This window comes from Aquarana catesbeiana, linkage group LG06, assembly GCF_042186555.1.
Source record: "Aquarana catesbeiana isolate 2022-GZ linkage group LG06, ASM4218655v1, whole genome shotgun sequence".
NCBI lineage: Eukaryota > Metazoa > Chordata > Amphibia > Anura > Ranidae > Aquarana > Aquarana catesbeiana.
The window spans coordinates 251,935,952-251,960,038 of NC_133329.1; the positions used below are offsets into that span (position 1 = coordinate 251,935,952).

Genomic DNA, 24,087 nt, shown 5'->3' on the forward strand with positions numbered 1-24,087 from the left:
ACGTGTTTTACGTCACCGCGTTCAGAACGATTGGATTTTCCGACAACTTTGTGTGACCGTGTGTATGCAAGACAAGTTTGAGCCAACATCCGTCAGAAAAAATCCTAGGATTTTGTTGTCGGAATGTCCGAACAAAGTCCGACCATGTGTACGGGGCAGAACCCTTCACATGTGTTATATATCAGGATTTTTCTATACAATAAACTTGAACACACATTTTTTACCTTACCCCAATCTGTCTACTGCCACATTTAAAGTCCCATTCGCCCGCCCCCCCTTTTTTCTTTTTTACATCCTAGAGGAAATAGGAGAGTACACGGACCAGGGTGTTTCCTGTTTGCATTGCTTGGTATGCGAACCCCACGGCATCAGTGCTGAGATGGGCTTGTTCCTGTCCCTCCGGATCCCCAGAGCCTACTCCAGCTCCGTGCTATCCGGGCCACTCAAACAACCCTAGGAATCTCCTCCCACTGATCCACCCCTCCCGGGACAATTAGAGCAGCTGTGTCTCTCTATATAAGACACTTTGTTTCAGTGTCTCATCAGCGGCTCACCTGCTTGCTTGTATGCGGAACGCTGAGGAGACATTGCGTTTGCATGATTTAAGGTATGTAAATCTCTCCTTCAATCTGGGCATTGCTTCGTAACAGTTCTTCTTTTTATATGTTAGGGAGCCTTTGTCTATGAACTCATGGTTGCTTGTTTAAATTTAATCCCCAGCAATCTGTGAAATCAGTCTTTTTCTTCCCACTCTGGGATGCCTCTTCTCTGATCCTCCTCTCAAGACTCAGTGATACACTCCCCCTTCTCTTTAAAGGGAAAGCAACTATCCAAGCAACAAAAATCTTTTTGTTTTCCAGGATTACACTTATTCTTCATTTAAATTTAGTGTATACCTCTACACAACTACTTGGTAAGCAAGTACCATGAATGGTCAGTTTGTTGATCTACATCACCTTTCTCTATTTCTTTCTCTCTTTCCCCCCCTCTTTTCTCTTCCTCCTCCTCCTCTCCCCCCCCCCTTTGACAGAATAATATGATTCATATTTTTATATATATATTTTCTTTTCCTTTTTATATAAACCACAGCATTACCTGTTTAAACATTTAACAGTATAGAGTTGATCACTGCTTAAACTCACACGTTGACTAGCATTGCCATACCCACCCCTAGTGGACTGATAATGCGCTATATTTGTCTGTTGAATACTTTATAAAATATCTAGATCTGTTTAGTAAACATTGTTAACAATTTTTCATTAAACACATACCTTTGTATAAATGTATGCAATGTCTATATATATTTTATATTCTAGCCCTCACTGATGTAACTTTATAAATCTATGTAATATTAATTGATGCTTTATTTGTAGAATCTACACGTGATCACATTGTGACATTCTCATAGGCCCTGACAAAGCAGCCTCGTTTGCGAAACGCGTAGGCCATAACTCTGTTAAAATCAGGGATTTGCACACCCTGAATCCATTTCAACCGTATTAACTGTAATGTATTATTAACTGTTTTTATACTGAATAAAATAATGTATTTTCTCATTGTTTTTCATCTATTTATACTTCTTAGAGGCACAATTAAAGTCCCATTCAGTTCTATATACCTTTTTAGGAACACATTTACAAGATCAAATTCAAGTTCCATGGACACAAGAATGGCCTGACAGGTGGGACTGTCAAAGTTTCATGCTGTATGAGGTATGTACAAGAAGTGAGAAACATGGCCTCTGAAAAAGAATGGATAGGGATGAACTCTGACCCTTAATGGTACTTAAGGCCAATCTCCTTTCATATACCGACTGGAGAAAGAAAAAGAAAATCCCCCACTCACATTTTTCTGTGGGTGCCACTTCCTGGCTTCACCCCAGGCAAAAAAATATTTTCAAATCTTGCAATTGAGGTTGCCAGAAGCTGGCTTCCAGGGGCTCAACAGTGCTGAGATACAGGACTCAAGACCATTAGGTCCAGCTGGACTGGGAGTGTCCAAGGAGCAACCTCCGCAAGACTCACTGTGTCAGTATACCAAGCACTCCTGGGCTAATTCGGCCAACACTAATATCTGTGTTACCACCTCACGGATTCTTTGCAAAAGATGTGGCAGAAGCCGAAACGGGAAAAAACTTCAAATAAGGGAGAACCGATCCTTAAGGTGTTACCAGTACATTTACCCCTATTGGTAGAGGGACTCTCGTCCCGGACACACCTGTCCCAACCTGTTATAGAACTTGGAATCTAGTAGATTCCCCTGCAGAGATCCCCCTACCACTATTCTATCCCTGGAATATGTATTGGCGATAGAGACATCACTTGTACTGTCCCATACAGAATGTTGGTTCACCTCCCTGAGTTGCATGACCTCTGGTGCCGCCCTGGTGGTTGATATATATGGCTGCAGAGGCATTTCCAGATTGAACCTACAACTGGTTTGTCCTATAATCCAAAGCAAGGTGTACTGGCCAAAAATTCCATGATATTGATGGACAGTATTCTCTCCTGTGGAGACCAAGCCCCCTGAACTGTAGCCAGCCTTAAATCAACTTGGAGAGACTGGCTTCAGTGGTTATTATTCTCCAAATTCCTGAAAAGGAAGAACATCAACAACCAATTTATGCTCTGCAACACCCAGGAAACAGAGCCTTCCGGCAATCCAATGCCTGGATCTTCAAGTTCCAGACAGAGAGAATGATCCTCTACCACGACCTGGAGTAGGACTGTATGTAGGGAATGTGCTTTGACCTAAACACAGCTTCCTCCTGTAGAAATATATATCGAAGGAACACCTGAAGTCAACTGCTTAATGAGCAAAGATTATTGAGGCAATTCATACTGAGGTGTCTTCAGCAAGCCCAGCACTTGGGCTAGACGCTTTGTGAACCCTCCAGAGCTGTGGCCAACCCAAAGGGAAGATTCACAAAAAAAACGGCTTTCCACTTCAAAAACAGAAGTCCTTGATGAGCCTGGAAACAAACTGCCACATGAAGACGTGCGTTGACAGATGATTATGGACCCCGAAAACTACTTCTTGTAGAGAGGTCATCACTGAACAGATCTAGCCTATCTGAAAACAGAAGGATGTTCAGCGGCTTGAGATCTTAAGATAGACCTCATGTCCCTATTTGTTTTGGACCCGCTACCATTTAGTTGTCTCATAATAATGAGCCTATGACTTCTGCTCCAAGAGCAAATGCAAAGCAAAAGACTGACGACTATCGCAGACCCAGACAGTCCCAAGAGGTGCACTTAACCTACCAGATTTCTGCCGGATAAAGATGGAACAAACCACCTCAGAGGCTGCCCTAAGATCTTCTGGCCTGAGATACTCCCAAAACACAGCCGCCTCAGATGTCTCCCTCACCCAGGTGGGGAAAAGCTCACAGCATCTGGTATTCCTTGGCAGTCTCCCATCTATATACTAAGCAGGCTTGATCCTGTATAGGCTTTGATCAGACATGATCAAGGTGATGCGGCCACAGTCTATCTGACGAAAAAATGAATGCGTCAGAAATCACTGCAATGCCAAACACCACAGCGGCTCCCCTGACACCACTGCACCTGCACCTGACACCACTGTCCTTCGGGAGATGTGGACACCGCCAGATCTCTGAACCTGAGAGCGGTGTACCTGCCTCCCCCCAGCTGCCACTCTTTTCTGGAACCATTTAACTGGTATAACAGGTAAATAACGCAGCAACTATATTAGCCAACCTAATATACAGTCCTCCAAGGATGCAGGCCTAAAACAATGTTGGTTTACCTCTATCCAACCCCTTAGGTATGCCGATATGTAAGTGTCTAGGCATGCAAACATACAGGTATAAAAGTATTCTTGCCATTCATGCATTTATGTATGCAGTTTAAGGCCAATAAGCACACATGCATTTACCCCTAGGCAAAAAAGCACATACGTATGTACGCCTAGGCAACAAGCACACCTATATGTAGTCCTAGGCAAATAAGCACATATGCATGTAGTCCCAGGCAAATAAGCACCTATGCATGTAGTTCCAGGCAAATAAGCACATATGCATGTAGCCCTAGGCAAATAAGTACATATGTATGCAGTCCTAGGCAAATAAGCACATATTTATGTAGTCCTGGGCAAATAAGTACATATGTATGTAGTCCCAGGAAAACATGTACATATGTATATAGCTTAATGTAAATAAGCACATATGTACAGTATGCAGTTTAATATAAACATATACAGTAGAAATGAAAACATGCCAGCATGTGTTTAAGCAACATGCATCTATGGAAGCTTGCGTTTATGGAAGCATGTAAGCATGTGCTTATGCAACTATGCTGTCACGGGCATGGCCAGAGCGGAGGCTGTTGGAGAGGACTGTGTGCAAGCCTGTTGCCCACCGATTATGGGCCCTAGCATTTGAGGTGAATGAGAAATCCAGTCTGAACTGTATTAATCGGACTCAGTCATGTATATATTGTATGGGGACTCCTTACTGTATATTTGTGTCCCTGAAGAGGGAGGGGGGATTCCTCCAGCAGCCCCCTGCTGATAAGACTGATTCATTCTGCTGGGACACATCCTGTGAGGAGATGCTGGTGTTATCAACATGTGTTTATGTTAATTGAGAGAGCTGATCACATTAGCCACCAGCCCTGGCTAATAGACGAATGGTCTAGGCTGAGGAGGGGGGAGATTGTTGTTTGTATTGTTAATTGTATTAATGTGTGAAGCTCGGTGCCCACAAGACTGTCATCTGGTCTGGGTACATTTTGTAGTAAATTAGGTCATGTTAATTAGGTTAGCTTTGAGTCACCCCTGCTGTATAAAGGTCTGTGAGATCTCAAAATAAAGGAAGTTCTGATGTACTCCAAGACTGGTGTTGTCTAGTTCTTGGGGTTCCTATAGCCAGATCCATTGGACTCGTGTTTCAGAACTTAGGAAGCGGTATATGACGGAAGCACTCAAGCGGAGTGTGGGGCGTTCCGTGACATATGCATTTAGTCAAGACATGAAAGCATGCGTCCCTGTAAACACGCATTTATACAATACATGCCCATGGAACATGCATTTACCCAATAAGCAAGCATGCGTTTATGAAACGTGTTTATGCAACATTACGCAACACGCATCTATGCAGACATGTATAAACCTGCATCTTTATGCAGAGATGTATCTTTATGCAACCATGTATAACCATGTATATTTATGCAAACATGTATAAACATGCATCTTTATTAAAACATGTATAACCATGTATAGTTATGCAAACATGTATAAACATGCATCTTTGTGCAGACGTATCTTTATGCAACCATGTATCTTTATGCCAACATATATCTTCAGCAACCGTGCGTTTTAGCTCGTTTGCAAGCATGCACCTGCTTAACTGCAGTTGGCCCCATACTAGTTCTGCAGGATTTAGCCAAGCATATATGCATCCAATCCAGCCTCTATGTTGTTTCAGAACATTGAAAAAAGAAAAAAATAAGCTTCTGCAGACCAAATGCACACTATACTGGAGACACAATTCCTTAAAGTGCTCCCATGCTCATATTTTTCCAAACATGTGTATATTTAAACATGCCTTTAAGCAACAAGTTTGCAAGCATGTATACTACGCTGCACCTGCCTTTCGAGCAGTAAAAAACGCTTTAAAGTGAACTGCTATCTGTCTAGGTGTGTATCGACTTACAGTTGAACAGCCCCCCGGATTAAGCAGTAAATATGCAGCATATAATCATGACTTGTCCACGCAGTTCTCCCATAGTAAGTACTCACACTTCGTTAGTATCCATGGTGGGCTGCTGTTATGTCTCCAGAGGCCCTGCTGAACCTGTGGACCAAATGGCAACATGGCCACCCTTCCACTTCCTGCCTATATAAAAATAGGCCATACTGAGCGAGCCTGCGCCCTCTAGTGGCTGGAGGAGAAACCGCAGCCTGCACGACTAAGAAGTACACAGCATGATTAAACAGCACACTGCCCCCAGTGGCCACCGGGAGAACAGACAGTCAGATTTCTCTTTTTTTTAAAAGAGAAACGGCAAACAAATGCATTTCTGCTGCAGGACTCTGAACATAACAGGAGTCTTCACCCATCACGGCAAGCTTTGTCATAAAAGACCTTTAGGGACTGGGTCCCCCTTAATGTGGGGTCCACTCCTATGGACCTGTACAGCACCCTGCAGGAAAGCACCTTGGTCAGAACAAACACTGCACAGGGCTCCATTACACAGGGTCCAGCGCCATAAGGCTGCATTACAGGCAAACCTTGAGGAATCTTCTCTCCTTCCAATGAGTCTCAGGTACCATCCATTTTGGCTGATAGCTTTTTCGAATGGATCCAATTAAAGTCCAAGATTCTTAATAGAACCGTCCAGACCTCCAAGTATGCTCCAAGAACACATGTATCACATCAGTGACCACTACCTTACAGACACTGGCGAAAAAACTAATGTGCTTCCTGTGTAGGAGGGGTTATATAGCAGAGGACTTCCTGTTTGATTGATCTACCAGTGTCCATTCACCTATAGGTGGCGTCTAACCCAAGTAGTTATTAATATAATAACCGGCTCTGTGATGTACGATAAAGAAATATATGCTTTCATACCATTCTACCTATCTGTACTGTATATTATAATGATTTTAATAAATAAAATAAAAAATCTATATATTACATACAGTATATAAACCCCACAAAGGCCCTCTTTTAAGACCCACATCTTCTCTCTTTTTGTGTCTGAAAGATTCTCCTATACTCCTACACAAGTTAAAAGCAGTTTCCTTTTGGCTGTGTTTTTACAGCAGTATGAAACCAGTCATAAGACAACATCAAAAAAAAAAAGTAAAAGCTTTTTCCTTTTTGATCACTGTACCTTTTTTACTGACAATAATTTTTGAGTGAAGCGGATTACGTAAATGGTAAAAGTCAGTGTTCATATTATTGCAGTATTTTATATATTGATATAATGTAGTACAGTATATCCAATTGTAGAAACACCCATTCAATAACAAATTTGGTTGGTTTTCTGTAACATAACTAGTCTTCTGCCTGTGAAAAATGCTTTTCTTTAACTTAAATGTACTAAACTGTATTTTAGTTAGTATACACTATAGATCTCATGTAAATTAAAAAAATAATTATCTCCCTTTTTACAACTGAACATTAGATGCCTGCATTGGTTCAAATAGCATGCATGTACAGTGCCTTGAAAAAGTATTCATACACCTTGAAATATTCCACATTTTCTCATGTTGCAACCTAAAACGTAAATGTATTTTATTGGGATTTTATGTGATAGACAAACACAAAGTGGCAAATAATTGTGACGTGGAAGAAAAATGATAAATGATTTTCCAAATGAATATGTGAAAAGTGTGGCATGCATTTGTATTGAGCCCCCGAGTCAATACTTTGTAGAACCACCTTTTGCTGCAATTACAGCTGCAAGTCTTCTTTACCTGCTTTGCACATCTAGAGAGTGACATTTTTGCCCATTCTTCTTTGCAAAATAGATCAAGCATTGATCTATTGGATGGAGATTGGATGGAGAGCGTCTGTGAACAACATTTTTCAAGTCTTGACACAGATTCTTAATTGAATTTAGGTCTGGACTTTGACTGGACAATTCTAACACATGAATATGCTTTGATCTAAAACATTCCATTGTAGCTCTGGCTGTATGTTTAGGGTCGTTATTCTGCTGGAAGGTGAACCTCTGCCCCAGTCTCAAGTCTTTTGCAGACTCTAATGCCGCATACACACGATCGGACTTCTCGTCGGAAAAAGATATGATGGCTTTTCCGACGGGATTCCGCTCAAGTTTGCCTTGCATACACACGGTCACACAAAAGTTCGCTGTACTTACAATCGTCAAGAACGCGATGAAGTACAACACTACGACGAGCTGAGAAAATGAAGTTCAATGCTTCCGAGCATGCGTAGGAATTTTGCGCGTCAGAATTGTCACAGACAATCGCATTTTCGGATAGTAACTTTTTCCGACCGAAAAATTGAGAACATGCTCTCAATCTTTTGCTGGCTGGAATTCAGCCAGCAAAAGTCTGATGGAGCAGACACACAGTCGAATTCTCCGACGAAAAACTCTTATCGGTCTTTTGCGGGCCGAAATTCTGATCGTGTGTACGCGGCATGACAGATTTTCTTTTAAGATTGCCCTGTGTTTGGATCCATCCATCTTCCCATCAACTCTGACTAGCTTCCATGTCCCTGCTGAAGAAAAGCATCCCCACAACATGAAACTGCCACCACCATGTTTCAGGGTGGAGATGGTGTGTTCCGGGTGAAGTGCAGTGTTAGTTTTCCGCCACACATAGCGTTTTGCTTTTAGGCCAAAAACTTCAATTTTGGTCTCATCTGACCAGAGCACCTTCATCCACATGTTTGCTGTGTCCCCCACGTGGCTTCTCGCAAATTGCAAACAGGACCTATTATTGCTTTCTTCATGCCAATCTTCCATAAAGGCCAGATTTGTGGCGTGCACGACTAATAGTTTTCCTGTGGACAGATTTTCCCACCTGAGCTGTGGATCTCTGCAGCTCCTCCAGAGTTACCATGGGCCTCTTGGCTGCGTCTCTGATTAATGCTCTCCTTGCCCGGCCTGTCAGTATAGGTGGACAGCCATGTCTTGGTAGGTTTGCAGTTGTGCCATTCGCTTTCCATTTTCGGATAATGGATTGAACAGTGCTCCTGAGATGTTCAAAGCTTGGGATATTTTTTTATAACCTAACCGTGCTTTAAACTTCTCCACAACTTTATCCCTGACTTATCTGGTGTGTCCCTTGGCCATCACGATGCTGTTTGTTCCCTAAGGTTCTCTAGCAAACTTCTGAGGGCTTCACAGAATAGCTGTATTTATACTGAGATTAAAGGAGTTGTAAAGACTCAAAGTTTTTCACCTTAATGCATTATGCATTAAGGTGAAAAACCTTCACACCCTACTTTATCTCGCTGACCCCCTCCAATCACTGCAGAAGGCTCTGGAACTATTTGAGGACTTTGCCCGATTTTCAGGCATCCATATAAACTGGGACAAGTCAGTCTTGTTCCCGCTGCACCCCTCGCTTCCCGGGGCGGACACCGGCACCCCGCTTCAATGGATGGTTGAATTCACCTATCTAGGCATCAAAATTAGCAACACCACACACAAGATTTTAGAAAAGAATGTGCAGCCTCTCATCTCCCAGCTTACCATAAAATGTACTGCTTGGCGCACATTACCGCTCACCCCCCCGTGGGCAGAATTAACCTGCTCAAAATGGTGTTCCTTCCTAAATTTCTATACTTTTTCTGCAACACCCCCTCCCATATACCCAAATATTTTTTCAGACGTCTAGAGGGGATCTTGACTTCTTTCATCTGGGCTGGAAGGCCCCCCTAGAGTGGCAAAACGGGTGCTATACCTTCCTCTGTCGGGAGGGGGTCTCGCCCTTCCAAACTTTTTGTTATACTACTGCGCTGCCGTACTGGTTACGGTAAGCTGGTGGTTCTCCCAGCCCAGACAAAATCCCTCAGTGAGACTTGAGGCTGCCATTTTAGGCTCATATGCGGCCCTGACCAATTTAGTGTATAGGGGTCCTAAGGCCCCCCATACACTGACGATCCCTATGAAAACTACCATCAGAGCCTGGAGGGAGGCCAGGGCAATATATGCAAAGTCCAATTGCATATCCCCACACACCTCGCTTTGGGGCAACCCCACCCTCCCCCATCTCAACGAAATACCAGACCCCTCTCAATGGGCCAAACGGGGAGTCACCACCCTAAAACACATAATAGCTGACGGCAAGCTTATGCCCTTCCAGGACATAAAGCGGCAGCACTCCCTCCCCAGATCCTTCGATCCTTCAAATACTGGCAACTGAGACATGCAATGAGGGCGCAATTCCCAGACAGGCTGACTCTGGAACCAGACTCCATCGAGTGACTCCTGACTTCAAGCGTGATGGGGAAGACTCTATCCACTCTGTATCTATACCTGACGGTAGCTCACGATGTCAAACCTACCCGCTCATTCGACAAATGGAAGGAGGATATACCGACGTTGGGGGAGGACGAGTGGGAGGACTGCGTCTCGACCTACATCCCAACTGTGATAGCAGCTAAGGACAGGTTCATACAGCTCAAATTTCTTCACAGGGCTTACTTTACTCCGCACAGAATGGCCAGAATTTACCCTTATATTGACCCCTTCTGTCCCCAGGGCAGGACCGGCGAAGGGACATTCTGACACATGGTATGGGCCTGTCCAAAACTCGGACCTTACTGGGAGGGAGTGACGGAGATGCTTAGCGACATTGGAGGAACCAGGTTGTCACTTGACCCCATGGTGCTTCTGTTGAACTATTTGGGTGATGTGGAAGGCGACAGGTACACTAAACTCTCCATCACACTTTTGCTGTTTTATGCTAGGAGGGTGATAATGCTACACTGGAAGTCAGCCGAACCCCCTACCCTCAGCTCCTGGAAGAAGGCGGTAGACTCAGTATTACCATGAGAGCAGACAGTGCCCTGCCAAGTTCGACAAGGTTTGGTCGACCTGGATGGCTGCGCGTGGTTGAGGGGCCGGGAATAGAGGACCTACTGATGGACTCCCCTCTGCTCGGTTGGGGACATTTGTCCCCCCCTCGGTCATGGGGCACCGTCCGTCCACGTCGGAAGATGACTGAACTTAACTTGCTATGCAAACAACGGCCCTCTGGGGGGTGGCGGCTATACAACCTGCTGATCTCCAGGGTAGGTTCCAGATGGAAATATCTTTAGATCCCACCAGATAAGATATACAGGGAGTTTGTAGTTATGGACTAGTGGGATGTTACATTATTGCATAGATGCTTTGATTTAATACTGTAACGAATAAGATACCTTATCTTGACTGCTGAATGTTCAGTAATGCTGATTTGTTAATTAACAATCTTTTCTCTGCTTAAAAAAAGAAAAAAGGATATACAGGGAGCACGAAGATATGGACTAGTGGGATGTTACACTCCTGAATAGATGCCTTGCTTTAATGCTGTAACGAATAAGACACTTTATGTTGAATGCTGACTATTTTGTAAATAAAAACTCTTTTCTGTAAAAAAAAAAAAAAAAAAAAAAAAAAGGTGAAAAACCTTTAGTGGTGCAGCTGCTCCCCAGAACCCCCCTTTTTCTTACCTAAACCCGATCGTTCCAGCGACGAGAATGAGTCCAGCTGCTGTCTTGGGTCCTCATTGGATAGATTGATAGCAGGAGCCACTGGGTCCCGCTGCTGTCAATCAAATCCAGTGACACAGGAGCCGGAGGCAGTGCAGAGTCCTGTTTGTGTCAATAGAAGATGCAGCAGGACTCGGGAGCGTGCCCGCAAGAGTGCCCCCATGGGCACTTGATGAGGAGGCGGAGCCAGGAGCACCGCCTGGGGACCCCAGAAAAGGAGGATGGGGCTGCTCTGTGCATAACCCTTGTACAGAGGAGGCAAGTATAACATGATTGTTATTTAAAAAAAAAAAAAAAAGAAAAAAGCCCCTTTACAATCACTTTAAATTACACACAGGTGGACTCTTTTTACTAATTAGGTGACTTCTGAAGGTTCCACTAGATTTTAGTTAGCGTTATCAGAGTAAGGGAGGCTGAAAAAAGCACTCCACATTTTTCACATATTTATTTGTAAAAAAATTCTGAAAACCATTTATCATTTTCCTTCCACATCACAATTATGTGCCACTTTGCGTTGGTCTAGCACATACAATCCCAATAAAATACATTTATGTTTTTGTTTGTAACATGAATAAATGTGGAAAATTTCAAGGGGTGTGAATACTTTTTCAAGGCACTGTATTTTCTTTTGTGCTTCTGATAGACGCTTAGGTAGACAGACAGACAATAAGTATATATTGTACCTGTTTATTTTGTCCAAGTGTTCGGCAAGAATAAAGGGCTTCTCTTCATCTGCTGTACTCTGGTTAACAGAGGTTGAGGGGACATGTCAGTGATTAAAGTATTACTGAATATTAGTTTTCATTTATAGTGTATCTATAGCCAAAACTTTTTTTGTAATAGTTTTTTTTAAAGGACAACAAGTAAAAGAACCCCTTTTGCTGCCCCTGTCTCTGATGGGGAGATTCACATTTGCTTGGTGGTCATGGTCAACGGTGATAAGAAATTGAAAATGTTAAGGCTGTCACCAGGAGGAGGGTGAGGGAAAATGTCTCAATAGGGACAAATGTTCTGGTGAGAGCCTTCTCAGAAGGGATTTTTCTGAACTTTGGAAAGATTTACCTTTCACTGGATGTAATGTCTCCGGAACAAAGGTTAAGAAAAACATCCCAAATGAGGCATAGACAGCAAAAAAAAGGGTGTTTTAACTAAACTTAACCTAAAAAAAATAATCGTTGCCATAGATACATGTACAGCTAAACTCCACTCACATTTTAAAAACACAAATATGTTATACAATAAATATATATTTAAAAAAAAAAAATTATATATATTTATACAATAAATATATATTTAAAAAAAAAAGGTGAAAAACCTTCAGTGGTGCAGCTGCTCCCCTGAACCCCCCTTTTTCTTACCTAAACCCGATCGTTCAATATACACTTGAGAAGTGTTTGACCCCCTGTTATAATGCTGTTTGATCCTGGCTTGGGAAATTCACCCTCTACTAGTCATAGTGACCTTTGTTACTAAGAGAGAAAGTAATGGGGAATCCATAATTTTATGCCCTGTACACACGGTCGGACATTGATCGGACATTCCGACAACAAAATCCATGGATTTTTTTCGACGGATGTTGGCTCAAACTTGTCTTGCATACACACGGTCACACAGAGTTGTCGGAATTTCCGAACGCCAAGAACGCGTTGACATACACCACGTACGACAAGACTATAAAAGGGGAGTTCAATACCAAGGGCGGCACCCTTTGAGCTCCTTTTGCTAATATCGTGTTAGTAAAAGTTTGGTGAGAGACGATTCGCGCTTTTTCAGACTCGTGGTTTTCAGATCGTTTTTCTGCTGTTCAGTTTGTGCTTGTGGGTTTATATCTGGTCTTCAGTGCGTGCAGCAAGTTCCCATTGACTTGTCATTGTGTTCTTGTCCGTTTGTTACGGATTTTCAGGTCGCTCTTCACAGGCCTTGCTGTTCTTCAGTGCGTTGTGTTACTTCGTTCTGACCAGCCGACCGTTTTCTAGCCATGTTGCGTGAACTTACTCATCGTAGAGTTCGTGCTGTGCGGGGGCTTGGTGTTGGGGTCCTTACTTTGACACAAGCCCAGTCCATGAACAGGGCGAGGAGAAGTTCATGGACCAAGAATTGGTTGCTCCAGCGTGACCAATTCTGTCACATGCCTTTGCTCCATGAGATCCGTGAGAATAATCCTGACGATTTCAGGAACTTTCTCCGGATGACGGACCCCGTATTTCACCGTTTGTTGGCTTTGCTGACCCCTTATATCAGCAGGCAGGATACCTGCATGAGGCAAGCCATCACTCCGGAGCATAGGCTAGTCGCCACGTTTCGGTACTTGGCGACGGGGAGAAGCCTGCAGGACCTCAAGTCCTCGACAGGCATCTCCCCCCAGGCTCTGGGGATCATTATCCCAGAGACCTGTTCTGCCATCATCCAGGTCCTGCAGAAGGACTATATTAAGGTTAGATTTATCCTTTAACATCACATTTTATTGTATTTAATGTTTGTTAATATATTGTATTTCTTTCCTCATTCCCTAATTATCATGATTGTAATATGCTGTGAATGTCCCCTTTGTCCAAATGCATCCTGGATTTTTTTCAAATTTTTTTTTTTTTTTTTCATACATATTTGCCTTCACTTACCTCCCCAGCATGCTCTCCTGGGCCTACATCCACCTCGTCTACTCAATTAACAATGTAATTTGTCAGCTCCATAGTAGTGCTTTACCCTAAATACCCCCTAAAATGTGTAAAATTGTGATGTGTGCTTTAAATTCAGGCAGAGTGCCAGAGGTTTTTTTATTTTTGGGTCCCAAAATCATTTGGAACCCTCCCTCCCCCCAACTGCTAACTCAGCTGATTTTCCAAACCCATACACACTATACCCACTTCTTTTGTGGTCAAATTTCTGGATGAATTTCCCAAAGCATGTAGTGCAAGGGCCTGCATGAATACTTTCAAATGGTACTGTTTAAAGTTTTTTTATCCTATTATTATCTTGATAGGTAATTGCAGAATGTAAGATTGTGCTAAAATGTGTAGTGTGTATTCATATTTTTGTATTATGATACTTCTTACCTGTCCAGTGGGCTGCCAATAGTTAAGTAAGGAGGGGCTGGCCAAGGTAATACACATTATTTAGGCATTCATCTCTAAATAAAGTGGAGAGGGTTACCTGTCCAAAACATCCCCCCCTCCTAAAATGTTTTAAATGGCCCATGAGGGAGGGGGGAATCTGATAGGTGGTCCTTTTACATATGTCTTTAAATACTCCCTAAAATAAATGTTATACTGATGTTTGCCAAGAATGTTTGTGTCTAATCTGCTTTCAATGTTTATGTGCAAAATGATTAATTTATTTTTCTTGTTTGACTCCACAGTTTCCTTCCAACCCACAGGAATGGCAGACTGTGGCCTCCCACTTTGCCCAGCGGTGGGACTTAACTAACTGCGTCGGGGCAATTGATGGGAAACACGTCCACATCGTCCCACCACCCAACTCGGGGTCATACGATTACAACTACAAGGGGTTCAATAGTATTGTGATGTTGGCGGTGGTGTCGGCTACTTACGAGTTCCTGTATGTGGACGTGGGGAAGAATGGCCGGATGTCAGAGGGTGGAGTCATCGCCCACACGGAGTTCTACAGGCGTCTCCAGAATGGCAGTTTGGGCTTGCCACTTCCAGAAGACAATGCGGAAGGACTCCCATTCGTCTTCGTTGCGGATGAAGCATTTGCGCTGGGGGACCATCTTATGCTGCCATTCCCTATGAGGACCCTCACCCCGGACCAGAGGGTTTTTAATTACCCTCTGGCCAGAGCCAGAAGACTGGTGGAGAACACGTTTGGAATAATGGCCAGCCGGTTCTGCCTATTTCTTACACCGATACACATGGCGGAATATAAACTCAATCACATCATCCTGGCTTGCTGTGTTCTCCACAACTTTTTAAGGAGAAATTCTTGGAACTATGCTGGCTCAGTTGGGCCTGAGGCCAGAATTCATATTAATGAACCAACCCTGACGGCGCTTGCAACTGGCCGTCCTGGCTTGCCCCCCCAGAGTGCCCGCGAGGTCCGTATAATATAAATTGAATACTTTGCGGGTAGGGGGGCCATCGATATGCCAGACAATGTCTGAGACATTTTTTAAATAAAAATATATTGTAAACTGAACAAATATTTGCTTTGATTTACTGCTTGGCTTTCTTTTAGCTGACCATGACTGAAATTTGGGGAGTCCTGAAAATGGCGTGATTGTGTAAAATTGTAGTGCAAAGTGGATTTGCCTTTTGTAAATAACCCCCATTGTCACTGAAAACACCAACTTTACTACAAAAAATGCTTTTGAGCATTGAAAGAAGAAGCCACACATTGTTGATTCTCAGTCTTTTTAATCAAAGTACAATCACATGTGCATTTATAAAAGGTTTTTAGAACAAACCAACATGTTTGTTGTATAACAATTTTTTAGGTCACATTAAAAGTAGAAATTGGCTTTTAAGGCAAAACAGGCATGTTTAAAACCAAAAAGAAATACACAACTCTTGAACTTACAAAGTTCAACTTTTATAGAAAGTGAAGGCAATATCAGACATGGGTATTTAGAAACTGTGTTTGATATTGCGTTCAGCAGATGGGGAGAAATTACCCCTGGAAAAGCCAAATTTTGAATATGCACACAAATTGCCTAGTGTCATGTGCTAGCTGCCATCATGGGGGATCAATGGACGTGTTTTGTGGGTGCAACCCCTTGCTCTCAGCTACTTTATTATTGAGGAAGGGGTTGCACCCCAAAAACGCGTACATTGATCTCCCGTGATGGCAGATAGCACGTTGATACAGTGTGTGCATCTTCAAAATTTTCTTTTCTATATCACAAAATTGTCAGAAAAAAACAATCACAAAGCAGAAATAAGTTAGGGATTTCTAGGGGTTTTAAATTCTCCCTAAAACATCAATGATGTTCTTCATTTTGTTTTAAACATCATTGATGTTTTGCTTGATGTTTTACAAGTCCCTATTACACCCCATTATCTCCCCGATCAGGATCTGGGCACTTTCACTGGTGAAATGACCTTCGTCCACAACATCACGATCACCTAAAATATAAAAAAAAAAAAAAAAACACACACCATGTATTATAAATATGCCGGCATCCATCTCTTACCTGAGCCTGTGGTAGCAGACACTCACCTGTTGAGGTGACTATTTCCACAATGTCTCCCTCCTCCTCCTCTGCTTTGGTTTGGGGGATTTCCACTTCTTCATGAGGTGGGGGGTCTGTTGTCTCCTCTGATGAGTGGTGTCCTCCGAGTCTTTTCTCCCCTATGTTAAACAAAAATAGGTATACTTAGCACACAGATATTTTATGGCAGAAATAGGAATATGAAACATTGCTTGGAAGTGGGGTACAATTGTCTGTTTTGGCAGAGTTGCAAGATGAAGAAATATTTTTGTCCTTTGTCAAGCTTGAATACTTACCTGTTTTGTACAAGCTTCACAGATGGAGTCACCCCTATAGTATACACTGGAGCACCTGTGTGGGCCCCCTAATAAAAAGGATGTTCTGGTGTTCCACACTAGTGCTCCAGCGTCCAGATGTGTAAACAGCTGCTGAGTGTCCTCTCCTTACACAGAATCTAGTTTGCATTTCATTCTAGTTACAAACCCATCTAGACAACGAAATTATTTTAGAAGAAGTAGGCCATAAAAAATGTCTTGAACTGCATCTGTACAAAACATGGTGTTTTATTGGCCAAACAAACAATGTTTCCTACGAACGAATAATGTGTCCATGAACATGAAAGTTGCCATTTTAAACTGTACAACAGTAAAGAAAAGCACATGGAGCAGCAGGAACATAATAAAAATAAAGAATAGGAACATAGGACAACTACTTACTTTTTTGCAGCACTCTCCTGATCTTTCTATACTGATCGTGCTCCCTGATTTTGAGGTCCGACCACCACTTCCTCAGTTGATCCTTGGATCGACGTACCCCAAAATTATGGTGCGGACTCTTCACAAATTTCGCCATGATCTTGGCCTTTCTGACATTTGGGTTGGGGTAAGGTCCATAATTCCCATCATAGTCGGCCCTCTTCAATATGTCGACCATCTCCACCATGTCTACAAAAGACATATTTGATGCCTTAAATCTTCTCCTCCGGGATTGTGACGTTTCTGGCTCCGGCCTTTCCTCCTCCTCCTCGTTGCTGCTATTAGCACGCACCTGTTGTGTCTCCGCCATGTGCTCTTCCCCACTGTGCTGAACGAGAAGGGGCGCGTTATAGACTAGAAAGAATGGCAGGGGCGGGCGGAAATTCACGCATGCGCAGTGTATATAAAGCGTAACACACGTGTGCCGTATGTACGATCTGTGAGCGGAGGAAGGAGTATAGGAAGCGCCGTTCGTGATAACGAAAGTAACATTTAAAATTGGGCCTATACTGCTTATAGATTGAGGCCTATATTGGGACAAGATTAGGAGAGTTTAGCCTGACATTAGGGTTTGTCTTGTGTTGTGTCTTGCAGAGAAAATGGATATATTGAATGATCAGGATTTTATCTGCATATTCATTGATATATACAGGGAGCTGCCCTGTCTGTGGCAGGTAAACCACCCACATTATAAGAATCAAACAAAGAGGAAGGCAGCGCTGGATCAATTGCTGGAATTTGTGTAGCCGGTGATCCCCATGGCAGACATCCCCTATTTGAAGGCCCTAATTGGTGGCATGAGGAGCACTTATCTAAGGGAGCGCAAGAAGGTCCAGGATTCCCTGAGATCAGCAGCTGCAGATGCCATTTATGTCCCCAGGCTGTGGTTCTATGACAGACTGCATTTTCTGGCAGACCAGACTGAACCAAGGCCAGCACTCTCCAGTCTTCCTTTCATGCTTCCTTCCACCTCAGCTGAGGCTTCTGACGCCCAACCTGGGCCTTCCAGGCAGCAACAGGTGGAGGAGCCCAGCTTGAGCCAGGTATAGCATTCTTCTAAATATTTCTGTTGGTCAAATTAATTATGTTAAATCTATATTAGTTTGGATTCCTAATTTCTGATTGTGATTGATGAACCAAAAACTAAAACTATGTTCCTTTTTCATACGCAGGAAAGTCTCAGCCAGGAGATGGCTGGGCCCAGTAGCCTGCCCGATACCCAGGTCCCTCCCCTCCGCCTTCAACCAAAAAGTGTCAGGAAGAGGAGTAACATGAAGGAGGCAGCAATTAGCCTATTTTGGAAGGCTACTGCGGCCCTCAGAACCCCCCACAGTGTTCAAGAGGACTTTGCATACATAACAGCCTGCAAAATGCTGGAAATGGAGGAGGGCCAATGCCTAATATGTGAGTATATCATCTTCCAAGCCCTAAATAAGGGGTTGAGGGGCCAACTCACAAGCCAAAGCCACGTTTGTGAGCTCCTCCTCCTGCCACACCTCCAACACCAGAGCCACAGCCTGGAAGGAAGCATGTAAGGAAGACCAGAGAGTGATGACTTGGGCTCAGTCTGGTCTGACAAAAGATGCAGGCTCTTGTATGACCACAGTCCTGATCTCTTGGACTTCTGGACCAGATTGTACTCCCTTATATATGGACTCCTCAGGCCACCAATTTTGTATTAAAATAACTGATGTGTACCCTGGGGGACAAAGGCTTCGCCAATTTCTGCAGTTTATCCAGCATTGTCTTCCTCTTTGTTTGGTTAGGACCCCTTAATAAAGGTATTTTTTTTTTTTTTATTATACTCGCCTATGTGTGTTTTCCTTCAAAAAGGACAGTTTGTTTGTGAGGAGGTAGGTACATTTCAAAAGTACAATGTGAAATTAACAAGAGACACCAACACCAAGCAATCTCCTTGATATTAAATAATACAAGATAATAATCGTGTTGTGGTAACTTGACACACAAAACACACCCACACCTATTCTGGAGTAAAAAAATAAATATTTACAAATAATAACAGGAGATCAGGATTTAAAAAAAAACAAACAACAAAAAAAATTCTAAAAACATCCAAATTATTATTATTTTTTTTTCAGGAGATGTGACAAATCAAAATATTATATTCATGAAATCACAAAAATTATAAAGAAAGAAGTTTGTGAGAAGTCTGTGTGAATATGAGCAGCAAAACAACTTCATTCTTCTAGCATTATAAAGAAGAAGAGAGTGCGCTGCATTAAACAATTTAAAACATTGCAGCGTGACGAAAGTGCTATATCCATTACGAACGCTAATTTTACCAGACTGAGCCGTTCCATCTTGGAATTTATTCTGAGCATGCGTGGTACTTTGTGCGTCGGAATTGTCCACACACGGTCGGAATTGACGCGAACGGATTTTGTTGTCGGAAAATTTTATAGCCCGCTCTCAAACCGATTGAAAAAGTCCAATGGAGCCCACACATGGTCGGAATTTCCGACAACAAGCTCCGATCGCACATTTTCCGACAGAAAATCCGACCGTGTGTACAAGGCATTAGAGTTGTCACCAGAGCAAAAGTTGAGAAGAAATCTTTAAATTAGGACACTTCTTCAAGATAGGAATTGGGTAAATACTGTAGGCCGAGCTGATTATTGTTACAATGGGAAACGAAGGAGGAGAATAGTTCCACGATCCCATAACAAATGCACAGAACATTGTCAATGCACCTGCCATAGTACACAATGTGACGCGTGAACGGGTTGTTGTTCCAAATGGCTAATTCCTCCCAGTACCCCATTGTAACATTAGCATAGCAAGGTGCCAAATTAGCCCCCATAGCTGAAGAAAGAATTGGTCTGGGAACATAAAATAGTTGTGTTGCAAGCAAAATTGAGTTCCCTCTACCAAAAATCGAACTTGTTGAGAGTTGACAGAAAGGTCTCTATATAAAAAATATTGCAAGGCTCGCAGACCTACTGTATGGGGAATAGATGTGTAGAATAAGCTTATCACAATATATAGATTTTTTTTTAATATATAGGCCATTGTGTCTAACCTCCCTGCGTTCATTACAGATTACAATCATATTCTAGTAATATTACAGAATTATCACTGGGAAGAAGGCTACCTATGGGCTTCATTAGACTTCTGTTCACTCTACACGTCTATACTCCCATACAGTAGGTCTGCGAGCCTTGCAATATTTTTTATTAAGAGACCTTTCTGACAACTCTTGACAAGTGCAATTTTTGGTCGAGAGACGTTTTGGTGGTTGCGTCTATGGTTTACCCCCCTCCCAGGGGTTGTCTTAAGCTGCTAAGGATCCCTAGAGCTGTTTGGGAATATTCTTCCTAGTAATCTGTCCCATTGGCGTCTGACCTTTTTGTGATAATTTTTACAGTGACAAGTGACAGGCTCAGGGCTTCCACTGATTCTGCATTATGGTGAGTTTAACTCTTTCATTATATTTTAATCAATCATTGTGTCGGGATGACTGAAGCACTAACACCTGCACAGATGCCCCCGGTCCTGGGCAAAATTTTCCCTTGGCAAAACCGATCTCTGGTGCCAAAAAGGTTGGAGACCGTTGCTTTAAAGAGATTTTATTACCTGCTGCATCTTTCGGACAGGAAATGAATAGAAATCTCCCAAGTGGGAAACAGACAAAAAACAACAACCTGATTGAAAAAAATTGGCTTTACTTAGAGCCCTTGCACACTGGGGCGGGGGGCGGCGTCGGCGGTAAAACACCGCTATTATTAGCGGCGTTTTACCGTCGGTATGCGGCCGCTAGCGGGGCGGTTTTACCCCCGCTAGCGGCCGAGAAAGGGTTAAATACCACCGCAAAGCGCCTCTGCAGAGGCGCTTTGCCGGCGGTATAGCCGCACCGTCCCATTGATTTCAATGGGCAGGAGCGGTAAAGGAGCGGTATACACACCGCTCCTTCACCGCTCCGAAGATGCTGCTGGCAGGACTTTTTTTACCGTCCTTCCAGCGCATCGCTCCAGTGTGCAAGCCCTCGGGGCTTTCACACTGGAATGAAAGCAGCGGCACTTTCGGGGCGGTTTGCAGGCGCTATTATTAGCGCAATAGTGCCTGCAAACCGCCCCAGTGTGCAAGGGCTCATAGACTTTGCAATGCCCTCTATAGCAGAACTTACACTGGAAGTAAGATGGCAGTTACCCTGAGCCTGTTAGTCTTTAATGTATGTACATGTGCTATCAGGGAATATGCTGACAGAAGAGTGCTAACAGGGCAGTTGAATGATTCATCAATCTACTGCCACTTCTTCTTTATACAATCACTGCATTCTGGGGGCAGGGAGTGACCAAACTGTAATGCTTTACTGCAGTAAGAATGCCAGGTTCCAAACCTTGCTGTGTTGCCTGACATGAGTGGTGCAAAACCTGCATTTAGAATTACTAGTGAACAAAAGAACATGGGTTGGCCTGACACATGCCAATTCATACAAGTAGTTTCTGAATACTTGGACTACATTGCTTTAGTAATCTTTCCTATAATGCGAAGGCTCGCTCCACTTTCTGTCATAATGTGATACTGTTTAAATTAAATTTACTCTTTAAAATAGGCTGTCTGCCCTTGAAGAAATTACCCTTTAGTAATTCTTTAACTCTCTACATACCCCTTCTCTTTTTAAGCCTGTTTATACTTTGCTTCTTTTCTCTCGTTCTCTTGGACCAAAATGTTGAGTGAATAGATTTTATTCCTCCTTTCTTCTTTTTTATTTTATTTAAAATATTAGTTTACATTTTTGATTGAGATTAGCCACTAGGTCAGATAAATACATACAGGGGTATTCACATACCTTTGTCTGATAGGTATCAAGTACTTCGGCAACATCTTTTTTGGTTGGTTCTTTCAGACATGTAAGGTCTTTTTCAAGGGATGGAATCTAATAAAGCAATTGATTAAATTAATAAAATACATGAAAAAAAACCATCTGATCACAAAAAAACACTACATTCTGTTCGGCTTCTGTAGCCACAATGTAACCACAAAGCTTTTACACTGCAGTTATATAGAAAATTCTGATAACACCAGAGGCTCAGTTCACAACACTTTAACACAAATATAAGGATATTTATTTCTGCCAAGTGATTGTTATTTTTAAATCTCATTTGACTCCGCTAAAAATACCTTATTCTGATCTGTTAGCATTGTGAGCTGTGCCTTATGTCTAATATCGTCAGGGTTTTGCATAAGCTCTATAAGCCATGAAGGAGGAAAACAGATCGGATATAACTCTTTTTTTGCTTCTCTTTGCAGCAAACGATCCCGCAATTACAGGGTTTTTGTTGTTACAGTAAAATCCTTTTCTTCGAGTTCATTGAGTGACATAGGATTTAGACACATTTGGGCTATACTGCTGCCTACAGGAGAATTTGGACACTCGTAAACAAACAACAGTGAGCAGCCTGTTATACCTTCCACTGAGCATGCCTCAGGTTTTGTAACAAAGCAGTGCCAAAAGCATGATTTTAACACAGCGGGCTGGAACCTCAATGAACTCAAGGAAAAATATTTTATGGCGAGTACAAATCTTTGTACTGGTTATTTATTCACTAACCACTTGTGCTCTGGAAGATTTTACCCCCTTCCTTACCAGGCCATTTTTTGTGATACGATACGGTACTGTGCTACTTTAACTGATAATTGCGTGGTCATGCGATGCTGTACTCAAATAAAATTTTGATCCTTTTTTTTCCCCCCACAAATAGAGCTTTCTTTTGGTGGTATTTGATCACCTCTGATCAAAAGAAAAACAATATTTTTTTACTTTCTGCAATAAAACCCAATAAAAAATGTAAAAATCAAATTTCTTCATCAATTTAGGCCAATATGTATTCTGCTACATATTTTTGGTAAAAAAAAAATCTCAATAGGCGCACTGGTTTTCGCAAAAGTTATAGTGTCTACAAACTATGGGATATTTTTTATTTTTTTACTACTAATGGTGGCGATCAGCGACTTATAGGGGGACTGCGATATTGCGGCCGACAAATCGGACACCTGAATCTTTTGACACTTTTTGGGGACCGGTGACCTAATACATATATATAAAATAGATGCAGCACTAGTGGTATTGCAAAATTACACAATTTACAAGTGAAAAAAGGCTAAAAGTGAAAGACTAAAGCAAAGTCTCGAAATTTCAGTCCATAGATGAAAAATTAAAACAACCATCTGTGCTTAGTATAGATGATAAGCTGTAGGTGAGGAAAATGTGAAACTCCTTCACACAATGTGTATCCAGCTCCACACCCAAGTGAGAGTAAGTAACCTGCTTACCAGCTCTCCGTGACCACTAGAATAATGGTCTCACCAAGCTCAGGGAAATAGGTCTCCCCAGAAACTTTAATAGTGTCTGAAACCTCCGCTTTACTAGTAAGACTCGTAAATACAAAAAAGAATTGCTCCCATAGTGCAGTATTTTGAAAAATCTGAATTTAATAAAATAAGTGGGTTGCACTTACAAGATAAAAGCCGTTTATAGGCAACAAGACAATATGTCGTTTGGTGAGTACCGCGGCATCTCCACAGGCTTCGCTTCACTTCCTGATTCGCTTGTCCAACCTCCTGAGAGGAAAAAACGTGATGACGTCACCGTCGCAGGCCCCACCCTACACGTTTCGTCACTACCAGACGTCGTCTGGGATTTTGCCAGGTGACTGTGTCATCATGCATATCATTTATATAATCCCACTGCGCTCTTAACTACTGGCTGTGGCTTTTTATAGCAATAAATACAAGGTAGAAATGCCATTTTAACTGTTGGCCACCCATTTATACAATGAAAACAAGTAAGAGAGCCGCATATATAAACAAAGAACTCCGCCATCTAGTGAAATATAGAATAACCAAATAGAAAAATTATTATTATAACAGCAAACTCAGAAAGGAAGCCAAAGACTGTATAGATGCCACATATATAAGCAAATTAAATAATTATATAATTCACACAAAGC

At 42.4% G+C, this 24,087-nt stretch overlaps 1 protein-coding gene across 8 annotated transcripts in view; it reads right to left on the reverse strand.

Moving 5' to 3' along the window:
• Positions 1-24,087, reverse strand: part of HIBCH (3-hydroxyisobutyryl-CoA hydrolase) — a 241,527-nt gene that overhangs the window by 63,984 nt on the left and 153,456 nt on the right. For all 8 annotated transcript variants that reach the window (XM_073633201.1, XM_073633200.1, XM_073633197.1 and 5 more), the window contains 2 exons: positions 21,927-22,013; positions 11,881-11,939 (listed from right to left, as the gene is read on the reverse strand). In XM_073633201.1, coding sequence (XP_073489302.1) covers positions 11,881-11,939; positions 21,927-22,013 — 146 coding nt within the window. The remainder of the gene's footprint in view (positions 1-11,880; positions 11,940-21,926; positions 22,014-24,087) is intronic.